General features: G+C 40.7%; 1 protein-coding gene across 2 annotated transcripts in view; it reads right to left on the minus strand.

Moving 5' to 3' along the window:
* Nucleotides 1-222: 222 nt before the first annotated feature.
* Nucleotides 223-25,263, minus strand: part of Pik3c3 (phosphatidylinositol 3-kinase catalytic subunit type 3) — an 83,008-nt gene continuing 57,967 nt past the window's right edge. For both annotated transcript variants that reach the window (XM_052155221.1, XM_052155220.1), the window contains 4 exons: nt 16,627-16,795; nt 14,776-14,866; nt 4,223-4,348; nt 223-632 (listed from right to left, as the gene is read on the minus strand). In XM_052155221.1, the coding sequence (XP_052011181.1) occupies nt 618-632; nt 4,223-4,348; nt 14,776-14,866; nt 16,627-16,795 (401 nt within the window). In that variant the 3' untranslated portion in view covers nt 223-617. The remainder of the gene's footprint in view (nt 633-4,222; nt 4,349-14,775; nt 14,867-16,626; nt 16,796-25,263) is intronic.

The raw sequence follows: 25,263 nt of genomic DNA on the forward strand, positions 1-25,263 counted from the left end.
CACAAAAGCTTTCTAAAAAAACAATGCTTCAACTATAAAAAGAATGTACTCTAGTGCAATAAAACTTAGAGAAAATGTAAAAACAAAATATTATGTAAATTAGGCAGAAAAAAATGAATAAAAATGGGGGTAAGTAGAAAAAGGAAGAGAGGAGGAAAACACATCTTCAAAATTGAGACAGATGTGGTGAGCTTATGGACAGGAGAACAAGGCATGTCAGACTCAGAGGCTAAAATGCTTTACTGTTTCATAACAGAACTTCTCCAGAATTCTTAAAACATATACATAATCCTCTTTTATCTTTATACATTATAAAACAAATATATACAGTGATTTTTGGCTGACCCAGAAGTCATTATGTGTCACTCTTCACGCTTCAGCCTCTCGCGGTCTGGTCTAGAAGCACAGACCTGAGCAAGCACACCCGACTACGCAGCAGCTTTGAGCAGACCCTCTGGCCGGGAGTAAGCAGTGGCACCAAGGACACAAAGCCTGGGCACGAGGAGACTCCTGGCTGCCTTCTCTTCCTTGTTCCTTCTCCAATGTCCTCAGCGCACAGCAGTGGCTTCGCATGTGTTTTCTTGCTGAGCCAGGCATCACGATGGGCAAATTCACTTTCATTTTCTCCAGTACTATCAAAATTAAAAACAAAACTAATTCAGCTTTCTGTTTATGAAGAAAGATTAAACAACAATCAATAAAAGGTTTGCTAAACCTTCCAAGAGAATCAGGATTGAAGTGACTGTGCATGTGGTTCCCAAGGCTTGCTGAGGAATCAGTTATATGAGAAAATGTTTGGGGGAAAGAGTTGCTGGCTCACTGTAAGCAGAAGACCAAGATGACAAATTATTATGTAGGAGAAAAAAGGAGACCCACTCCAAGGCAAACCATCCTAAATTGCACTCCAAATAGTACACTCAGCTCTCGGTGCCCCGCTCTGCCAGTAACAGGCTAGCTGCCATTTCTTCCAGAATGGAAGGGCTGAATTCTGCATTGGTCTGAAAACCAAACCTAAAGCAATTGTGGAAGAGCAAAGCCAGCAAACTGCTGAGCCCACAATGGGTGCATCCAGGATCCCCAACACCCCTCATGCCTTTAGTGCCTAAGAACTCCATCTCGTGGGAAATGAAATCCATCTCACTGGAAAATCTTATTGCCAAGATTTAGTGTGCAGACCCTACTGCCAAGATGCCTATTGAATTTAATCTGATACAAGTTAAAGTACCAACTTAAGTAAGAATATAGTGAAATGTCTATTTTATGCTAATATAATAATTTACAGCTTCAGAAGCAATTATAATATTTTCATTAAAGGATCCATCAAAGAAACGAAATCTTTAAGGGATGGTCCTTGATACACACAAAATCACAAGGCAAGTGGCAGGTTAGGTCAATGGGTAATACTGGCAGATGTTTTAGACCCAACAGGGAGGTCCTGACACTCTCGAACTCAACCCTTATTTCCTTTCTACTTATTCTTTTACACCCTGCTTACTGTCGCCTTCTAGGTCACCACCTCTCTTCCTGCCTCCCCGCTCTCCTTCTCTTCTGAGCAGGTGAGGGCCCCCCGGTATCCCTCGCACTTCAAGTCTTTTTGAAGCTAGGCGCTTCCTCTCCCACAGAGGCCAGACAAGGTGGCCCAGCTAGAAGAACATATCCCTAGAGGCCACTCAAGCAGGAGACGCACTCCCAGCATAGCAGACGCACACTGCTGGCTGGGGTCAGGGAGACAGAGGGACTGTCAGGAAACCTAACAGTCTGAAGGTCCTGGAAGCATTTCAGAAATAAAATCCCCATGCGTGTTTATGTATGTTTTTATGTGTTAGAAAAATCCTGACTGAACATATAGTCTCAAATGCTTTCTTAAACACTTCAAAAGTGTCTGCCTATGGGGGGCGTGTGGGAATTTAAGAATACTATGCATGAGAGTTGGATCCAAACACTCCGCTCCCAACACCTGAGGAACTATCTTCAAAGGGGCCGAAGCAAGGCCAGACCTATGGCTCAGGGACGCTGCAGAAGGAGGAACAGAATCAGGGAGTACGCTGCGAGATTATGTCTCCTAGTAATATCAGAAGTCACACCCAAAGCGTCTTACCAGCATGACTCCAAACATGGCCTGAACAAGGTGAAACCAACAAACACGTGAGAAACCTACACTAAGAACTATATTCACCTAAGGAACACAGGAGAGGTGGGCTTCCCCAAGGAAAAACACACTAACTGTCAAACAGTCAGCTCCAAAAACACGCGTTCTTAGCACTAAATAGGTTGAACAGGTGCATAAAATAACAGTGTAAAAAAGAGGACAGGAATTTCCAGGATCAGATGGACGGAAGTGGTACAAACCTTTCTTACACAGCTAAGTGGAATATGTATGAAAGGAAAGTAATAGTGAGGGAATTTTAGCAGGCCTCCATCAGGCAGGTGGGGGCTGCCAGGACAGGAATGACGCAGCTAGGAGACCTCAATGCCTCATCCGTGGAGCAAGTGACAACAGAGCTGAGTGACGTCAAGAGAAGGGCGGTGCCCATGAGGTGAATCCTAGCCGGTCAGCATATATATTATTTATTTCTCATTAACTATTCTGGGCAATTCATGTATATAGCACATTTTTTAGTGTGGTTTTTGAGCAATTTTTAAAATTTTTAATTTAAATTCTTTATTTCTTGAGACAGGGTCTTTATGTAGCACTGGTGTCTTGAAATCACAAATATCCACCTGCCTCTGTTTCCCAAGTCCTGAGATTAAAAGAATGCAAATCATGAAGATCCAACTGATTCTGCTTCCTAAGTGTTGGGATTGAAGGAATGCATATTCACGCCAGATACTTTATTTTTACTTCTGATGATTAGTTAGGGTGGAAAAGATGAAAATATTTTTTATTATAAAAATAAAAATAACAAAAACCTACTCATAACAAACTCTACTCATGTCTAATAAAGTAACACTTGAGTACATAGCCATGAGAAACCTTTGGTGACCGATATGGACCCAGACCTTGCTACCTATTGCCTCAATTCACCAGATGGCAATGTATGTCACAGGCAACACAAGGAAACACAGAGCGCACATCACTGCTAGCACATGCACGCATATAGGTGGCTGCTGGGTCTGTCACTACTGTTTCTCAGCCGTGAGTGCTGCCTTGCTAGCCCTCCTCAGACAAGCTGAGTGCATTGGGAATACACGTGGGACATGGGCTGACACGTCACTGTTTGTGCCACACAAGGATGAAACCTTAGTTATTTAAACTGCTGCTTAGGGAATCATCTGGTTCTTCAGAAAATTTCTAAATTTACAAGAGTGGGTTTTAGTGAAGATTTTCTTTGGAAAGAGAACTCAGTATGTTATTTTGTCTGGGAGAAATTGTACACTGCTATTCTTCCCTCTTAATGGTGAAATGAGAACCACATAATGAGAACTCTCAACAGCTTGTCTTTTAGAGGTACTTTGCATCTAGGAAAGAAGACAGGCGCATGTGTCTGGTTTAAACAGCCTGGTTATTATACACAAAGAGGCTGCTCTGTTACAGCAGAGATAGAGGGAGCTACATACAAGGAGCCTGGGCACCGGGCATCCTGAAGGACAATAGGGTTTGGCCTAGAATGTGGCTAATTAACAATGGTCAGTTATATGGCTTTAAAATTCATGGTGTGATTAATATAACCAGCAGAATTGGGTTTTACTCATCAATAGACACACAGGGAACCCTCAAAAGCAGAGAACACAGACAAAAGTATGGCCTCCAAAAGGGATTACTATGCTAAGTCACACAATTCAAAACAAAATATAAACATTAGAAAAATTTCTGCTACTTAGCACAAGAGGAGCAGCTGGGACTCAACAGATCCGCTCCCTCTGTTCCTACTCATGATCTCAGCTGGAGTAAAGTCCACTAGGTATTTTTAGAAGGAAATAATAAACTCACAAAGAGGTTTTGTGGAAATGTTTATTACTTAGGATATTTAATGGTGTGTTCAAAATCTGGTGTATATTTTGTTTTCTACATTTATTCATAGAAATGGTATGAATGGTAATACATGTCTAGATCTGAGACTTATATACAGTTTTTAAAGACAAGGTAGCAACAGTCCTTACCTGAGCTGATTTCCTCTCCTGGGCAGGCATTAGCTGGTGTTGGCCCCTGAGCCTATGCTGGCTTCCCCAAACTGCAAAGCCCAGAGGCCTCCTAAGGTTCCCTGAGCCTTTGGGAACGTACCTGGGCGAACTTGTGGATCTGCTCCACCACTGCAGCGAACAGCGCGTGGACGCTCTCGTCGATCAGACTCTGCATGTAGTGCACAGCCTCCTCATCTGACAGGTCCAAGCGGAACTTGTCCTGAACCTAGAGAGAACCAGAGACAACATCGAGTTCTTTCATGAACCGAGTCAGGAATTCACTCTGAAGAGACAGAATCAGACAGACAGACATCATTAAAATGCCAAGAGTTATGCTAACAAGGAGCTCTGAATGCCTCTCTTCCAATCAGACAAACAGAAATTCTATTACTTTAGCTCAGTGGTGCACTTTCTGCTTGACCATTCTAGCTCAAGACCTACTGTGCAACAGAAATAGACACAGCAAGGTGGGAGCACATTCCTTTATCTCCCTGAGCTGCAGACACCTTTATGGCCATAGTGCATAGCAGCTCCATCAATCGCTGGTAAAATAACAGGTCTTCTAAAAAAGCATTTCCCATGGCAGCCCCTGGATCTCTGCAAGGGACTGTTTCAATGGGTCTACAATGTCCAAAGATGGGATTGTGGGTTTTTTATGTTCATACTTTAGGACACTGCTCATTTTCAATAGCATCCAATATTGTAAGAATGAAGTGCATGCATGCATGTGTGTACATGAACCTGTGTTTTTCCTCAAACATAAAAGCCAGTGGCTGAAGAACTATTTTGGCTAAAATCCATGTAAGCAGTCTACAAAGTCCCTTATTTGACTTTATTATGGCATTGCTAAAGACAATGTCTTTCTTCAGAAGCCAAGGATGCTGGAAGTTGCCATAGAAACCCTTAACTGGTAAAGGGGTGTTTGTTTCCAGACAGTTTTATGCCCTGCACATAATCACTGAGCTTTACTCCTCTAGTATAAATAACTCATATACTCCTTCAACATAGAAAGGGAGAAAATAAGATTTCCAAGTGGACAAACTACTTAATTTTGTACTTCCAGCACTGTGCAGTAATCACATCTGCCCTCCACTGCCCGCGTAGCTGCGTCCACTCCTGTGAACCGCTCTCCTCATCCCAGCTAGGCCCTAATCCTGCTTCCATGTCTCTGTGAAACATGGAGGCACACTACTTTGATCTGATTCCACAACCTAGGAGAGAGAGGTGAAAGAAAAGTAGATCTAAAGCTCAGGGACAGTCTGGCACTTTGGAGAGCTGATCTGGGTCTCCTCAAGTTTCAGTCTTTGCCCTACAGATTTTTCTATGGTAGAATATTTGACATCACTAGTACTATTTCAAGAACATTAAAAATAATCAGAAAGCAAAAGGATCAAAATAAAACTCTAGCCTACGATATCAAACTTGCATACTTAATCTAAGTATACTTACATGAAGAAAGAAAGCATAATTGGCATAACATGCTCTTTACAAAATATGAAACATTTTCTTTAAAGAGGTTCACGCACACGCAGTCAGTCAGCACTGCTCTCCCTGGCTGTGCTAGCCCATCTACCATTGCACTCTGGCTTTGCAAGAATCAGATAATTCATCAAGCTGTAGCCTATAGCCTTTCTCTTTGCCTATGTAAACAAACTGCTACGACACACAAGTTGCTGTTATGGTGGTGGAGGTTAACACAGGCCACACTTCAAGCTCTGGATTTCATTTTTCCTTGGTCTTCCTTTCTAGTTTTTCTGATGGACTCGCATGCCTAGTCATGCACTCCTCCAGGCGTTTTTTTCCTTAAGCATGTGCACATACATGTGTAGCATCAACCGCAGCTTGATGTGTTTTCCGGCTTTGTGTCACACTTGCCTATCTGCTAACATACTTATTAACAGTCTAGATGGTATGGACTAGAGACTGTAAAGTCTGCTGTACTGATGTGTAAGGTCACCCTAGCGGGCAGCTGAGCACTTGGCTTAGTTTTAAGCATATTTACTTACTTGTATCCACTTAATCTGGAAATTGCCTTGAAGCAAGCAGTCGTAAACTGAAATTTTATCCACTGCTACATAACAACTCTGCTTATATTTGATGCTAGAAACTCATTTCTGTTTATTTGTATCTTATCTTTTAAGTTCCACTTGCTTACTTGGTCACAGTTGGGAAATAGGGTACTCTGACAGTTGGGATGGGTTATGTCAGAACATGGAGAAGACATCTGTACATTCAGAGTGTTTCCTCATTTGGGAACTGCTGGCATGGATGGCCTGGCTCCTGACAATCTACTTGTGACCTGTCCACAGCAGATCCATTCAACCACTTATTGGAAGAAACAAGCAACCTCTCTAAAGCAGTCACTTAATCAGCAGCAACATTTCTGCCGTGGATAATTACATTTTGAGGAGTCTATGTTACCATTACCAGATGCTCAAATGCTCTAAAAGAATAAGTGACAAAAAACAGGTTCAGTTATGTGCCACAAAGACATTCTAGTCAACAATGGGCCACACGTCTAACTGTAACAGTGGAGAGCACCAGCCCCCACACAACGGTCAGAAGCAGGTAAAGCATAGAGATAATTAATCATGGGACCTCCATTTGCTTCTGAGTTATGCAGGTGCCCTTCAATGTAATACAGTTCATGGCCTGGTGCCTCTACCTGCATGGCATATGCAGACACCCCTCTCCAAACGATGTACCTAGCAACCTGAAAAGCATTCCACTCCCACTAACCTGCATCAGGCCAAACAAGCAATCTGTACAGGCAACGATGACACAATTTCCCCTGTTCCTACTAATTATAAAACTTCCTCTTTTATTTACAGAGAACAATTTATTAAATGTGAATCTAATAAAACAAAATCCATAGATTAGCTAAAAGTTTTTATACCATCCCAGATAGACTAAGTGTGTCATATTCAGTCATACACACACACACACACACACACACACACACACACACACACACACACACATACACATTTTTGCAGTACATTTCGCTCAATAAACCCCTGAAACACATTTCATATTAAGAAGCATGGTGGTTTTGTTTAAACTAAGTATTTTTTAAGTGTTCAATTTTACATAAGCTAATATAGAAAGACCTTTGTTTAAATTACCACTGTTCAGGAGTTCTCACACACAGTACCTTTCGATTAAAAGCAATATAGACTTTCCTCATTAAATTATTTTTATTCAGAAAGGCAGATTAAGAAACACAATTGACTCATCCAGATGAAAGGACACATTTTAACTTATTTTCTTGCTGAGTTCATTTATTTGTGCTATATCCAAACCAAAATTCCTTAGAGTGCAATAAAAAAGGGTTTAAAAAGTATCTTTAAAAAAACCAGAGGAAAACCAAAGCCCCACCTAACCATGGCTACAGGAGAGCCCATGCTTGAAACTGCTTGCACAGACACGAGCTGCTATACACGCCACAGAAGCCTGGAGTCTCTCAAAGTGCAAGGGAATCTGTGCTGCCGTGCCTATAGGCTGACCCAACAGGAGCCACGGGCAGTCTTACAGTAACCAGGGGTAATTTAATTTTAAAGGTCATCTCAAATACAGTCATCTATTTATGGCTTCTTGTAATGCATATAATTTCTTTGTTTTAAAGTTTAGTAGGAAATCAATTTAAAGAAAGAATGTCTCCATTAAATCCTCCAATAGAAAACACTACCTTAAATTCTGTAATAAGCTTGGCATTGGAATTTAGAGGTTCCTCTTTAATTACTGCAATAAAGGGAGCAGGGATGACAAGGTATTGCTGTTAAGAGGCCATGTTTATATGTGGATCCATTAATATTTTCACATTAGTGCCCTTCCCTCCCCCTCCAACTAAAGACAGCAATACATTTGAAGAGCTAGGAAGACTTCAAACTCCTAGAAGATAAGATCATCTTTTCCAACCTACCATCCCTAGTCACAAAGCTAAGGCCTGTTAGGGAGTACACATTTTGTCCAGGTGAGGTACAGGTCTGTAGTAAGGAGACTTATTTCAGCGCTGCAGGCTCTTTTCTCACCTGTAGCATCCACCATCATCTAGTAAGTTGGAACTTTATGCACTGTATCCTGTTTCTCTGATTACAAGGTAGTTTCTTTCCCTGGCACAAGAAAATGGGTTCTTAATCTCTAACAAGCATACACCAGGCTCGACCTCACAAACACAGACTGCAGGGAGTGGGGACGGAACGAGGAGAGCCCTGGAGCAGCCTGGTGTGGGAGAGCCACGCTCATTTCAGAATCGCAGATCTACAACCATCAGGTCCTTAACACAGGCCAGACAGACAGTGAATACAAGTGCTTCATGTACTTTTGAGTTTGTAATTTACTTTTTTCCTTTTTAAAATACTGTTTGTCATGTGACCCACTGGGCACAGAGTTTGCTATGTAGCCCATGCTGGCGACGAACTCAGCCCCGCTTGCCTCAGCTTTCGAGTGTGCATGTGTGTTTTCTTTTGCTTGTTTACTTACTTAGCACACTCCCACATCTGTGTGCGTGTGTATGTATATGGGCATGCGGCTGTAAAAATCAGAGGATAACTTCTGAAAATCAACTTTTGCCTTCTACCATTTAGGTTTTGAGGATCAAATTCAGGTCAACAGGCTTGGTGGCAAATAACTTTATCTATTCAACTTTCTTGCTATTCAGAAAGTGTTTATGTTCATATGAGTTCAGTACTTTACACATATATTTTGATATTTATAAAGAAACATATTATGCTTATATAATCAACTAATAGGATCTATTGACTCATTGCTGAAATTTAATTCAGTTAGCTTTGATGATATTAATAACAAAATACTTAACTTTATTGAAATATATTTTTTTATTTATTAAATGATATGACAGTTTGAATTCAAGGTAATTGGCTTGAAAGAATCGTGACAGCTTTTCCTATAACTGAGCTGTTTGGCAGACTGACCCATGGCCACTAGGAGATTTTGCTCACAGCTGACAATGGGATGCTAACTCCTGGCTTGTGGAAACTTCACAGCACAAACTTCAGGGTGGTAAGCTTTGTGCAGAGCCCACAGTAACAGAAAGGTGTGCACATGTATCTATAACATCCAATATTCATATTAATAGGAAGGTAGGTACACACATTTATCTATCACATGTAATGTTCATACTAACAGGAATGTAGATGTTTATCCATAACATGTAACATTTATATTAACAGAAAGGCACACGTTTATCTAAAACATGAATGTTTAGGCAATATTAAAACCCTCCCTCAGAAAGTGACGACCCATTAGAACAGGAGCAGCTGAATATATTTCCTCTCCACTCTGGTGAAGACATAGAGTATCTTAAGGAACTTACCAAACCTAAGTTCTGTTCCCAGTTTCTATGCAACATTCTTATCGCCAGTTTGTGGTAGACTTTTTGAATTGAGGGTTTTATGATTCACTTTAGAGGAAGATCAGTGAATTCTCGAAGGTCCACACCAGAGACATTCCTGTTGCTGCTGCTTCATTGAAGGTCAAGGCCGACAGTCAGGGGTTGAGCCCTGTTAACTCCATTTCAGATTGCAGAGCAACTGGGTGTTCAAGTACGTTAATCTGAATAGCAAACTGCTAAGTGCAAGGAACCATTTCCCAAAGAATTTAAGAGTTGTTACTTACTATACAAAGCTAAACACAGAAAATGTTAGGACCTCTCAGGCAATCTGATCTTCACTCCTGAGAACAAACAGCCCTTACACAGCTTCTTACACACTGTTCTCATAGCTAGTCTTCCATTTAGTCAGTAACACAAGGAAGTAAGGGTAGCGACCATTAACTCAGCCAAGTATAAAATGTATGTTTTTTCAATGGAGCAATTCACCTAGTATGCAAAAAATTTTAGTCAACTACAACATAAATTTCAGGTGTTGCAACTGGGTTATTTCATATTTGGATAAAGGATCAGAAATCAAAGACACCCATTATAAAATACAGTTTTGAAAAAATATGGTAGAATGTCTTTTAAAGTTCTATTAATGACCATAGGTGTGTGGATTCATTTCTGGATCTTCAATTCTATTCCATTGGTCCACTTGTCTGTCACTGTGCCAATACCATGCAGTTTTTAACACTATTGCTCTGTAGTATTGCTTGAAATCAGGGATACTGATTCCCCCAGAATTTCTTTTGTTGTTGAGAATAGTTTTAGCTATCCTGGGTTTTTTGTTATTCCAGATGAATTTGAGAATTGCTTTTTCTAACTCTGTGAAGAACTGAGTTGGGATTTTGATGGGGATTGCATTGAATCTGTATATTGCTTTTGGCAAGATGGCCATTTTAACTATATTAATCCTGCCAATCCACGAGCATGGCAGATTTTTCCATTTTCTGAGGTCTTCTTCGATTTCCTTCTTCAGAGACCTGAAGTTCTTGTCATACAGATCTTTCACTTGTTTGGTTAGAGTCACACCAAGATACTTTATATTGTTTGTGGCTATTTTGAAGAGTGTCATTTCCCTAACTTCTTTCTCAGTCTGCTTATCCTTTGAGTATAGGAAGGCAACTGATTTGTTTGAGTTGATTTTATAACCAGCCACTTTGCTGAAGTTGTTTATCAGCTGTAGGAGTTCTCTGGTGGAGGTTTTCGGGTCACTTAAGTAGACTAACATGTCATCTGCAAATAGTGATAATTCGACTTCTTCCTTTCCAATTTGTATCCCCTTGACCTCCTTATGTTGTCTAATTGCTCTAGCTAGAATTTCAAGTACTTTATTGAAAAGATATGGAGAGAGAGGACAGCCTTGTCTAGTCCCTGATTTTAGTGGGATTGCTTCAAGTTTCTCTCCATTTAGTTTGATGTTGGCTACCGGTTTGCTGTATATTGCTTTAACGATGTTTAGGTATGGGCCTTGAATTCCTGATCTTTCCAATACTTTTAGCATGAAAGGATGCTGGATTTTGTCAAATGCTTTTTCTGCATCTAATGAGATGATCATATGGTTTTTTTCTTTGAGTTTGTTTATGTAGTGGATAGCATTGATGGATTTCCTAATATTGAACCATCCCTGCATCCCTGGGATGAAGCCTACTTGATCATGGTGGATGATCGTTTTGATGTGTTCTTGGATTCGGTTGGCAAGAATTTTATTAAGTATTTTTGCATCAATATTCATAAGAGAAATTGGCCTGAAGTTCTCTTTCTTTGTTGGATCTTTGTGTGGTTTTGGTATCAGCGTAATTGTGGCTTCATAGAATGAGTTGGGTAGAGTTCCTTCTGTTTCTATTTTGTGGAATAGTTTAAAGAGTATTGGTGTTAGGTCTTCTATGAAGGTCTGATAGAACTCTGCACTGAAGCCATCTGGTCCCGTGCTTTTTTTGGTTGGGAGACTTTCTATGACCCTTTTTATTTCTTCAGGTATTATGGGACTGTTTAGTTGATCTATTTGATCCTGATTTAGTTTTGGTGTCGGATATCTGTCTAGGAAACTGTCCATTTCCTCCAGATTCTCCAGTTGTGTTTGATCTTCAACAAAGGAGCCAAAAACATCCAGTGGAAAAAAGATAGCCTTTTCAACAAATGGTGATGGATCAATTGGAGGTCAGCATGCAGAAGAATGTGAATTGATCAATTCTTATCTCCATGTACTAAACCACTCCAAGTGGATCAAGGACCTCCATGTAAAACACACTGAAACTAATAGAAAAGAAACTGGGGAAGACCCTTGAGGACATGGGCACAGGGGAAAAGTTCCTGAACAGATCACCAATAGCTTATGCTCTAAGATCAAGAATTGACAAATGGGACCTAATAAAATTACAAAGTTTCTGTAAGGCAAAGGACACTGTTAAAAGGACAAAACGGCAACCATCAAATTGGGAAAGGATATTCACCAACCTCACATCTGATAGAGGGCTAATATCCAATATATACAAAGAACTCAAGAAGTTAGACCCCAGGGAACCAAATAACCCTATTAAAAAATGGGATACAGATCTAAACAAAGAATTTTCACCTGAAGAAATTCAGATGGCCGAGAGGCACCTTAAGAAGTGCTCAACATCATTAGTAATTAGGGAAATGCAGATCAAAACAACCCTGAGATTTCACCTTACACCAGTCAGAATGGCTAATGTCAAAAACTCAGGAGACAGCAGGTGTTGGCAAGGATGTGGAGAAAGAGGAACACTCCTCCACTGCTGGTGGGGCTGTAAGATGGTACAACCATGTTGGAAATCAGTCGGGAGGTTCCTCAGAAAACTGGACATGAGACTTCCAGAGGATCCTGCTATACCTCTCCTGGGCATATACCCAAAGGATTCCCTGGCATGCAATAAAGACACATGCTCCATTATGTTCATAGCAGCCTTATTTATAATAGCCAGAAGCTGGAAAGAACCCAGATGCCCCTCAAAGGAGGAATGGATACAGAAAATGTGGTATATTTACACAATGGAATACTACTCAGCAATTAGAAACAATGAATTCACAAAATTTTTAGGCAAATGGTTTGATCTGGAAAATATTATCCTAAGTGAGGTTACCCAATCACAAAAGAATACATATGGAATGCAATCTCTGATAAGTGGATATTAATTAGCCCAGAAGCCCTGAATACCCAAGGCACAAATTGCATAACAAATGACTCCCATGAAGAAGTATGGAGAAGGTCCTGATCCTGGAAAGGATTGATCTAGCATTGGAAGGGAATATAAGGACAGAGAAAAAGGAGGGAGGTGATTAGAGAAGGGGTGGAGAGAAGAAGGTTTATGGGACATATGGGGAGGGGGGATCCGGGAAAGGGGAAATCATTTGGAATGTAAACAAAGAATATAGAAAATAAAAATATTAAAAAAAATAAAGTTCTATTAAATTGTAACAAAGTGGTAGGAATTACTAGTCTAGAAAATATCTAACAGATTTGCTTTTTTGGCCCATTTTTCATAAAGGGAATTGCTTCATGCTTTAAAACAACACTGTAAGGATACCTGGTAAGGAAGCCATGTGACTTCTTGAAATAAGCGGCCTTTCTTCCCATTCCTGCTCAATGTCTAGTTAAGACAGCTAGCTGACTGCTGTGCACATGTGGTGGACTCTACTTGTCATCTCTATACTGCGGGGACTCTACAGTGACCCAGTAAAGTCCTGACAAGCGGTGGTGGCACAAGAGAGGAAGCAGTGAGAACTAGAACTGCCAAGGACACCACTGTCTGTGACACAGCTTAAATGGCCAAAGGTACCACTGTCTATGAAACCACTGTCTAATCCCAGTCTGATAAACACTGTCTGCAATCTCACATATGACTTCTGAACGTCCTCACTCAGGAAAGAGGGCCACGATGGAGACATAAACACAAGCTTAAAAGACACTATGGAAGAGATACTTAATAGAGCAGAATCAAAGAGAACTTGGAATCACTTGAAGCCTGTGCAGGCATCCTTCACATCTCAATAGTTTTTACTGATCAATTATATTTCCGGATGGGTGACCCTTCTCAGTAAAGTAAAAATAACAAGACAAAAAACAAAACAAAACAAAACAAAACAAAACAAAACAAAAAAACAGGACATACTCAGTTTATGTCTTCTGAAACAAAAAGAAATTCCTTTGAATAGTGCTGACTGGGTAAAGGAAGAAAAAAGAAAAAAAAAAAAAAAAAAAAAAGAAAGGCCAGTGTGTCATCCAGCTGAATAAAACAGGAACCCTTTAAGAATTTATTTAATTAAATGACTAAATAAAATACCTCCATTCAAACTCTTCTTAGACTGCAACCTAAGGAAAGAACGGATCTCCTTCTGATTCAGTTAGAGTTGAACGTAATTCTCCACACTTCACTCGATTAGACACGGGATCTGTTGATGTCAGTCCCCACTTTCAAAACACTGAGAACCTCTATCTTAGAGAATGTCTTTCAGAGATTTTACTCCTGTATGAGTGAATATGCTGCAGTCTTTCTCTAATGTTTAATACTGGCATGGCCCATCATCTTTTTCCTTTGGATACACAAAGCACTCTCCTATCAGTTCTCATCAGCAGCTACTACCAGACATCAGATTAAAGGAAAGGCTTCAAATCCTTCAGCCTTTCTTCCCATTCCTGCTCAAAATCTAGTTAAGACAGCTAGCTGACTGCTGTGCACATGTGGTGGACTCTACTTGTCATCTCTATACTGCAGGGACTCTACAGTGACCCAGTAAAGTCCCGACCAGCGGGACATATGGTATGGCATCCTCGGCATGCCCTGCCTGCACCCACCAAGTTGGCCCCTTGTTGGCAATGGTAAAGGGATGAGTCCAGACGGAACTGACCAGGACTGCCACAGAAGACCTGAGAGTTTGCTGTTCTGAAATGTGACTAAAAGCACAGAGAGAATCCTTCCTTAGAGTCTGTAATAGTCAGTAGTCGATGGCAGTGGTTCTCAATCTGGGGCTCGGGACCTCTGTTTGCAAACTATCAGATATTTGTATTATAATTCATCACAGTAGCAAAATTACCATTATTATGTAGCAACAACAATAATGTGGGGGTGGGAGGTCCCCACAACAGGAAGAACTGTACTGAGGGCTGTAGGATCTGAAGGTTGGGAATCCCTGGCCCACGGGCTGGGACAAGCAGAAGGCATGCACTGTTGAAGTCTTTACTCATTTTTACATGTCAAATGTGAACTGTGCTATATATAAAAAAAAGTCAAAATTACCTTTTTGACAGTTTTATCTGGTTCAAGAGCAATGTCTGGAATGTTTGCATCAACCATCAAGGAGAACAAGTTCAGAATCAGATTTGAATACCTAAGAGACAAAGACAGAAAAGAAGTCAGGGAGTTAGAATTTCAGATTTCTTTGCCTTATCAGGGACACCTTCAAAAGCGGTGACAAGTGTAATTTTATGATTATTATTAATTCAAAGGAAAAGACATTCTAAGTAAACATGGCCCTTGTTACTGTGCTTGCTGAAGTCACTGTCCCACTCCTGCATCACTCATGAGGGACTCGTGGGATGGTGTTATTTCCCTTCCATTGATTTAGCCCTGCTAAATAACAACCTAGGTAGTCATAGAAAGCAGACACTTGTCATCGGAAATGACAGATCTTCAGTGTTACAAATCTCAAATGAACTGAGAGTATATTTCTCTTTGTTCTTTATAAGGAATATACTTTCTGAAAATAAGGGGAATGCCATTTTTAAATGCAAACTTGGAAAGTGCATTCAATGGTATGAGACCTAGAAATTGTATAATATGAAGACTCTAGTTTTTCCTTGAGACAACTGGTATATTCATGCACTGATGTGATGTAGTCTTTGCGATGTTTCTAATCAGGAATGTGAACCTCAGCTCCACATTAATAACTTGCTTCTATTTTCTCAGTCTACCTAGCTACTATCAATGCTCCACCAGCATGTTATAAAGCACACGGATTTCCTTCTGTTGTCAGTGAGAGCTTTCTCAGGCATCCGCCTAGCTATAGTCTGTGACCTCTCACCTGCCCTCTTCCTCAGGACCATGTGGCTCATGACTCCTCACCTAATGATAAAGACTCTTCCTCACAGTATACAGAGCCCCCTAGGAGTGCCACTGTGTGAACAAAACCTTAACATACAGCTCTTTGTGGGACAGACAAAATGGAATGCTCTATCAAACCCTACAGCTAACACTGTTAATTTCACAAGACTAAAGACTGTAGTAGGAGCGAAGGCGCCTGCTCTCACTGCTCTTGTTTAATTATCATTAGCTGCTCTAGCAAACAGAACAAGGCAAGAGAAATAAATACGTACAAATCAACAATAAAACTGCTGCTACTTGTGGATGCCATAACACTATAAGAACATGGTTAGAGGCACAGACCACACAGGCTGGCCACACCCACCTTCCTCAGTCCCTCTGAGGGAATGTAGGCATGTCTTACAATAGGATTTCTGCTGCACGGGAAATTCCTTTTGCACAGTTAGGTGAAAACTACTACAAGAGTCCAGTGGTCTGTCCCTTTTGACTGTTGGTCAGAGCCCTGCTCGTGCCTAAGTGCATGCTTGATTTTTCTGGTCATCCAGTGTTCACATAGGTCATCCAGTGTTTTTAATCAAGCCATCATGAAAGATGGAAGAGTGACAGTGGAGAAGAAGAAAGAGTGAGAGCAACCTTCCTCAAAGCAGCCTGAGCCATGAGGCAGTGAGGAGAACAAAAGGAAACTTCTGGATGGTCCTGAACAGCATCCAAAGCTGAGCTGGACAAAGTGCTAGAAAACGAAATGGCTGGAGTATCACGACTGTCCCTAAGCCTGTGCTGTAGCTCACCACTGCTTTCAAGGAGAAAGGATGGAGTGAAAGTCTTGGTTAGCCAAGTCTCACCTGCACAAAACAACAGCATCTCAACCAGTAGGCTATACATGGGACAGTTAGTGGGAAAGCAAGATAGCCTCGGATACTGGCGTTTTGTTCTATGTAGCAAATGTGTCTTTCAAGAGCATCATGTCTTTCTGAGAGAGATCTGCAGGTAAGCATACTTCCCTTCCACAGCTGGTGCTAGCAGGCTGCGGCGTGCTGGCAGCCTTACCTGCGCAGGTGGAGGAAGGCTGTGTAGCACTGCTTCCTGAACTCCTGGTACTGCTCACTCTGTGTACCACCCATCCCTTCCACCATCTCCTTGTTCAGCTTCATCGGAGGAGGAAGGGGCTTGGGATCTCGGCCCAAAATATACCCGAAATCTATATGGAAGAGCTTGCCTGTGTGAACAAGAAACTCAGTCATTCTCACAGTAGTTATCACTGCAAACTAGGAAGGAGATTCTCTATACGATTCATCAAAATGCCTTTTTGAGAAAGATTAATTAATTCATTAAATTATTCTATACCTTCAAATAATGCCCTTCAAAGCACAGTGAAGTTCAATTCTTGGACATGAAAAAAACCCAACCAACCAACCAACCAACCAACCAAACAAGCTTAAAACCACCCCAGTTAATATTAACTTAAAACATAAAATCTCACATTTAAAATTGCAGAACGAAGGAGCAAACACCTGAATAACTCAGAGAAGAATCAGCAGCGCAAAGTCAGAAGAAATTGTCTCGTGTACTAAGCTCAGGTAAACTGCTCTTTCTGTAATGGATAACTACCTCTCTGATTTTATATTCCTAACATGAAACCCTGACTGCTTTGAAACTATGACGATAAAAAAAAAAAAATCCTTCAACTTTTACGTTACATGGTTGGCTTCCTCTCCCTGTTCCCTAGCCGTAGCCTGGGAATCCGAACACTCGGGTACTCGGGACTGCTGTGAGCTGCAATTCCTCCAAGAAACATCTTACACTGTCTCAGAGCAGACCCACAGGATGGGATCATCCAACCCAGTGGTGATTTACCATGGAAACCATGAAGCATCTAGTGATTTACAGGTTGCATGAAGCAAGGATGCTCTAGACTGAATTCTTAGGGCAGAGCCTTGGGACTCAGTGCTGTTAATTGCTGCCTCAGAACAGCTTGTAGCACACAGCAAGCACCAACTATTGAGTAAAGGAATCAACTGGCTTAAACAGCTGACTAAAACCCTCTCTAGGGTAACCTACACACTCTGACATGCAATCTATTATGACTGTTTCACATGGGAAATTATCTCCTTATTCTTCCCATCAAGGGCACCAGCCTTGCCTCAGAAGACTACATTTATTGCTCGTGAGCACAAGGGACCCTGTGTCAGCCAATATTCCACAGTGACTCCTGATCAAGATGTTAGCCATGCCTTCCTGTTCTCTGTTTTTCCTGAGTGCTGTCACAGTCATTGTGCAGTGTGTCAAGTGTGTATATTGTGTATGTCACAGTCATTGCACATTGATATACATAGTCACTGAAGTCATATATACATTGTGAATATCACAGTAAGTGCATTCTTGCTGGGTGCAACAGTGATGGACACCTTTACCTTATATGTAGAATCAAAAGAGAACAACATAACATAGTACTTGGCACCCAGCAAATGCTCGAAAGGCCAGTTGCTACTATCATGCTAATACACTCACACACACACACACACACACACACACACACACACACACAAATACACACACAGTGGCAGACTATCAAGTCAAGGAAACTACCAAACGAACCAACTAACAAAAACCCTTAAAGCAGGGGTGATTAAAGTCTTAACTTGTTCCGTAAAGGAGAAAACAATTTAAAATGATAGGATTTATTTAAAATTAAATCAAGCCATTTACCATGCAATAATCAAGTCTCTTCAAGTAGCTCATAAATATTTAAACATTCCAAATAACATGTAAAAATTAAACTCTGAACTTCTCTCAAAAATAACTCTTGAGGCTGGCAAGCTGATCAGCAGGGGCGTGTTTGCTGGCAGGCTGGAGATCTGAGCCTGCTCACTGAGCCCACAGGGAGGAAGGGAGAACAAATTCCAGCCATCTACTCTCCAACCTTCACATGCATCACTGGCCAATAGATAAGTAAGTGATAATAAAATGTTAAGCTAATTTAAAGATGTCTGAGTCCAGAGTTGACTGTACCATTACAGATGACAGAAATTAGATACAGAGATGCCACCTCCCTTTCTGTAACTTTTAGGCATCTGTGATATTCTTGGCTCAGGGAGTAGCACTACTAGAAGGTGTGGTTCTGTTGGAGTAGGTGTGGCCTTGTTGGAGTAGGTGTGTCACTGTAGTTGATGCTTTAAGACCCTCACCCTAGCTGCCTGGAAGCCAGCATTCTCCTAGCAGCCTTCAGATGAGGATGTAGAACTCTCAGCTCCTCCTGCACCATGCCTGCCTGGATGCTGCCATGTTCCTGCATGATAATGGACTGAATCTCCAGGAAAACGTGTAAGCCAGCCCTGATTAAATGTTGACCTTAAAAGAGTTGCCTTGGTCATGGTGTCTGTTCACAGCAGTAAACCCTAACTAAGACAGCATCTTTATCAGAAGAACAAATTAAATGATTAATTGAGCTGGATATTTTCAGGTAAAAGAGTAAGGAAACTGTGTCTGAACAGCTCAGCTACAAACACCAAGTCTGAACAACAACCTCACAGCACAGGGAGCAGGCCAGGGAGGAATGGGTGTTTATCCTAACTATCCAAAGCCCACAGAACAAACAGCTCTCACTTTCATCAGTTACACAGAAAAGCAAGCTTCTCTTTTATTGAGTCATTACCCAAAGCCTTTCCTTAAATAAAGAAATGGTCAAATTATACAGGAACTGGTTTGTTTTTTGATGGCTATTTCTTGTTTAAAGGGCCCAATGACAAGACTGAGTTACAGAACAACACACCCAGATATCAGCAGAGAAGGGAGCATGCTTTGTTCCAAAGACAGCTTTGGTAACAGCTCGCTCATGAGCTCTGCAGGCTATAGCAGAGCAGACTTGCCCTAAGCAGTTGCTACCACACTAGAGATAAAGATTGTACCAAAACATACTCACTCATCTTTCTCCCCTACTCTACTTACAATGAGCCAATAAAAGTTAAAAATCAAGAGTAATATTCTATTGTTACTATCCTGAAACCTGAAAAAAATCCCTAGAACCAGTATCTGTTTTGCATTTATTAAACCAAGGACCTCTTAATTCCAGTTATAGTGCCGACAATGGTAAATGCTGCTGATAGAGGCTGCAGAGTTATTAGGAGATGTTCTGAATGCCTTTCTTCCCTTCCGTGATCTTGTATTAAACAAACAATCGAGTCCATCTGAATGCCATGGTACTGTTTACTGCATTGATATGCCTTGTGATTTCTGGGTTGAGGGTTTTATCTACAGCACAGCCATTCTAGATGTTTTCAGCTAATAATATGACAGAATGGCTGGCAATCCAGATGCTCCTTCAATTATAATGATTACAACTCTGTAAACACACCATGAAATGAAAATATGAGGAGTAAAACAATTCACTCCCTGAACCCAGCGGGTCAAACCACACTCTGGTAGCCACCCATTCAACAGAGGACCAGCTGTTTAGTCTTAGGGTCACACAGATGTCTGAAAGCTGTGGCTCTTTGCGGCTGCACAGAAAACGAGGGGATCATACAACTATACATTCAAAATGTATTTTGTAATGACTATACATCACGTATATTCATTCAGACGCAGTCTGCACTTTGAAATCATTCGGCAGCATTGGGACAGTGGATCTACAGGAGATCATGGAGCACACACCCAAGCATCATCATAGGGCAGGACAGCCCAAATCACACCCAGTCACACTATGACAGCACACGGCTTCAGCAGTATATTCACTGACACGTTACTATCCTTAGATTAAATTTCACTAGTTTATAATATTTATTTAATAAATAAATGTTTTATAATTATGTTAAACTACTCACACAAGACATCAATATCAAGTATGTGTTATACACTATGAAGCCTTCTTTTCCACTTGAGATAAAAACAACTCTCAGGATTAAAAAACATGTTTTTAGAGGCTAGGATTTGGTGGTAGAGTATATGCATAGAAGTTTAAAGATCCAAGACTTTAAGTCCAGCACTAAAACAAAACAAGAAGACACTGCCTTTTAAGAATCCCAAAATAGACTTACTTGCTCTCTAAGCAGGATGAAAGGATTTAGAAAATTCTTAAATATGCCTATTTTTTCAAACAATATGACAATCAGCTGCAAAATAAGGAATCTGGAACCAGTGCAGCTCAATGAAATAGCATGTTTCCTAATCCCTTACAAGACAAGGTGTAGGGCGTTGTAATAAGGATGCCACAGCTTTGCCTCAAAGTGCTGCCCTCTGCCCAACTAAGATGCATGTGTCCAGGCACTCTGTTTTTATGGTAGCTCTGTTACCTATGATGGGGAAGAGATGGGAGGCATACGGTATTAAATACTGTGTACGGTATTAAAGGGACGTGCTCACGGTGTCATTTTTCCTGGGCCTCACAGTGGAGCAAACCTGATCTTCCCTCCTCAACAAAGTCTTGGTTTGTCTAAGGAGCACATCGTCCAATTTCTTCATTTCCTTATAAGCATTACTGGAATTCCAAGGTCTGCTGTTTATCACTGCTCATAAACGAAGGTTGTATTATTCTTGTAAGAAAATTCATAGAATGAGGTTATGACTCAATTGCAAGGGTCGTATGGCTCTAACAATGAAACTGTTGTTAAGTTTTACAAGTTCAAAGAGCCATGTATTTTAAGAGACTATTAATTTTAAGAAAATTTAAAAGGTGCACCTTATAAAATAAAAAAAAATTAAGAAATTGAATAAGCGTGGTCATAACCACAGACAAGCAAGCCAGTTACCATGGTAATAATCTCCTCTGTCTGTCGCTGCACTACATAGTCAGAGAGGCGTTAGGGACATGGTGCTGAGTAACACCAACTTCTTCTTACCCTGATTATTGGAGTTCTTGCACATACATTACTAAAATTAACATTTAACAGCAGACACTCTGAAAGTCATTTCCCTTTGTCCACCCCGCCTGACACCCCGCACCCTGCCCATCGTCTCTTCTCTGCGCTGAAAACTCTTAACCTCCCAAGATCCTCGATAATCCTGACTCTAGGGCTGTCTCTCTCACTCTACCCCACAGTTTCTTCAGCTTCTTTCTGTAGACAACCATTTTATAAGTTTCCCTTAATTTATTTCGTTCCTATGTGAAGATACCTTTCTGGTTGACTTATCAGTAAATTCAGAATCAAAAATGTAGCCCAAAGCTACACCACTGTAGTGAAGGCAGGCTCAGTCAGGCCAGCTGCATGCACACCGAAGCCAACGTAGCAATACCAATGCTTCTTGATAAACACAGCTCAAGTCTCAAGTCTCAAACACAGCTCAAGCCAAGGAACCACTTTTACAGAAATGGCTTCCTAACAAAGGGTTGGATATATAAACTCAAATCAGTACAGACATCCCAATTATCTGCTAATCATTTCCCCTTCGACTTAAGATTGCTTCTTAAGAGAAGCAACAAGATTAAACTAAGGAAGCCAGGGGTAACAAGGATAGCACACCTGACTCCACAATCAAGTTCCACTCCAGAAAAAAAGAAAAACCTTATAATCATACTGTACCCCCAGAATGGAAAATTAAATACTCTACTTGTTTTGAAATGTCAAAGTGTACCTTATCTGATACACAGAGACTATCACACTAAATCAATAATCAGATTAAATCATTTTCTCACAAGCCATCAAGCTCTTGTTAAAGCATCATTCAAAAAAATGCAGTAGATAAAAGGAAATATTAAATATATTAGATAATTTCTTATCTTTAAAATTATGCATCTAACTACTAGTATGAGCCAAAAGAACATTCTTAGCTCAGTCAGAGCATAGTTCACCCCTGAGGGAAACCCAGAGTGCTCACAGCACCAGCACTCGTGGACCATGTGACCTCCTCACACAAACACACAAAACCAAGGTTTACCATTCAGCTAAGAGGCACAGACTAGGTTAAGGAGCCTAGAATCCTGAGACTTACTTCAGAAACTGATATCTGCACTGTATGGCTAGATTTTTTTTCAGATTTTTTTAACAAAGTTAATTACACATAAAACTAAAGAATAATAAAGAAGATCAGGACAGTAGATGTTCTGATTAACTGTCCCTTTAGTCAACAGTGACCAGTGTTAACTGTGCTTTCTCACAGAAGCCTCAAAGCAGGTCACTCTGAGGACCTGAAACAGATACAAGCAGCACTGGTTTCTCAGAAGTGACAGGCTGTTTGAGAACCTAGACGCTTGTCCCCATTTAGCCAGGACCCCAGCATCCAGGGTTCGCCTCTATGGTTTTATTACATTATGTATTGTAAGCAACAAAGGGAGTCTCAGCTACCTTGATTACCTGCCTCTAGTTTTAAGAAATAAAAGCGATTCATTGAAATACTTATGAATTCAAGCCGCATTTAGCCCCATGGTGGTGTAATGAGAATTTCTCCCACAGAGTCATTTCTGAATACTTGGTTCCCAGTTAGCAGAACTGTCTGGAGAGGATCAGGAGGTGTGGCCTTGTGGGGGAAGGTGTGTCCCGTGGATGGCCCACTCTCTCTGCTGCTGGAAGACCAAGATGCAGTAAGCTCTTGGCTCAGTGCCATGCCACCTGCCACCACACCCCTGCCATGAGGGCCACAGACTGAAGCCCTCTGAAACTATAAGCAAGCCCCAATTTAAATGCTTTTTTTTCTAAGAGCTGCTTTGGTCATGTTGTTTCATCAGAGCAGTAAGACAACTATAACAAGTTCTGCAATGACTGATCACCCTGATTAAACTATGGTTTCAACCACAAACATCAACTCTGAATAACAAATATCCTCTTTTCAATCTCATGCCAGTTTAAATTTGTAGCTTCCTACTCTCTCCAGGATAGTACACTAATTCAGTAACAGGTGAAACTCCATTCCAACCCATTAAAACAAAACAAATCACCCCCCCCCCCAAAAAAATCCTCCTTATAATTGATTACAAGGTCTTCTGAGAAAGCCTTCAATTTAATGGTGGATATAGGGCACCCCCTGCTGCACAGCTAAGGAAACAGCACACAAGTTAAAAGTCCTCAAACCAAGAAATGAAATTTAGGGATGAATCTCAACTCCCTCTTGGTTTCAGAACATCACCTTTAAATAGATGTTTAGTTTTCCTCTTTAAGTGAACCACCTATTTCCACATGCCTCAAGTCCACAGCCACTCCTTCCCCAGCCCATCTATATTCCCTGAGGCATCTGTGAATTGAATCTGAAGCCTCTGGCCTCACATCAGTTGACAGGACACCTCTGACTATGCACAGCATAGCCACTGTCATCGGCAGAGCAACCCCCTGACCTTAGCTATGCTGGCATTGAGAACAGAAGCAGAGAGACATCCGCATAGGTTGTTGAGACAGCAGCTACATAGAGAACCCAAAGTTCTGAATATGGTAGGAGATCCATGTTCAGGGCATAACGGACCAAAATAAACATGGCAAGAGGATTAAAACAAGGCATTTTACAATAAAGGAAGTAAAATATACTTCCTGCAGTGAACCAAAGGTCCGAATTCACTTTAAACTCAGCTATGACATACTTAAGATAACATGACATGAAACTCGCTTGAAATATTACCATCCACTCCCTAATCTGTCAATTTTGAAAGCAGTTCATTTTATTTTTTATTAATCAGCTACTTAATTAATTGACTTATTAAGACAGGGTCTCGCTGTAGAGCTGTCTGGGTTGGCACGCACACTGCAGTCAGGCCGCTGGCCTTACCTTACAGCCTTCCCAGCTCTGGGAGCAGAGGTGGGAGTTCCCATGCTCAGCTAGACTTATGTTGGCCTATACTTATTTTTCATTTAATTTCTCCAATAAAGAAGACTTAAAAATGCTTACTTCACAATGTAGCTGGATAAAAATAATTTCTGGACAGATAAATAAAAAAAGAAAAAACAAACAAATCAATCCTAGTCTTTAGAAAGAAAAACAATGTTCTTCGTTCGTATTCTATTAGAAGTCTGGTACCTCAAGGCAGCCTTGAAGCAGTCTCTGGTGGAAATTGATACAGGCTTAAAACTGTAAAAATTCACAATCTGATTTCTAGACCACTGAAACATAGGCCAATAAATAAATAATTAATTAAAATAAAACATACAAAACCCAATCAGGTAGGCGACTATCCTCTCCAAATTAACTTTTAAAATTAATTCATGCTAGAGAGATCACTTCACACAATGTAACAGGAGAAGGTATATTACCAAAAACTGCTATTTTATTTTATTTCAAGCTTTTTTCTCTGAGTTTTCTTCTAGGGGTTTCGTGTCTTTATTATTTTGACATATCATACTCTTTCTTCTGAGGAGTCCTCCTTCCTCTTTACCTTCCTACCCAAATTCATGTTTTCCTCTCTCATTTTTGCAAGAGACAAAACCAAAAACAACCAGTAAGACAAAAGATTCCACAACAAAAAGCACATTAAAAAAAAAAAAAAAAACAGAATAAGTGTCATGTGATGTTATGTTAGCAAGATAACTGCCTTGCATTGCATATGGCTATAAAACAGCTCAAGCCCGGAGTGCCGGGATATTGTAGTTCTGGAAGAAAGCTAAAGAACAAACAGGAGAACTTCTTTCACATGAGAACACTCTCAAACACATCATGGCGGTTTACATTAGCCAAGAGCCTCTGTGACAACCAGATAATGTCCTCTGGAATTGTGTACTAGAGACACCATCTGGCCTTGACAGGAACATACAATCAAGGCACAAATAAGTT

This window comes from Apodemus sylvaticus, chromosome 13 (assembly GCF_947179515.1).
Source record: "Apodemus sylvaticus chromosome 13, mApoSyl1.1, whole genome shotgun sequence".
Taxonomy (NCBI): Eukaryota; Metazoa; Chordata; class Mammalia; order Rodentia; family Muridae; genus Apodemus; species Apodemus sylvaticus.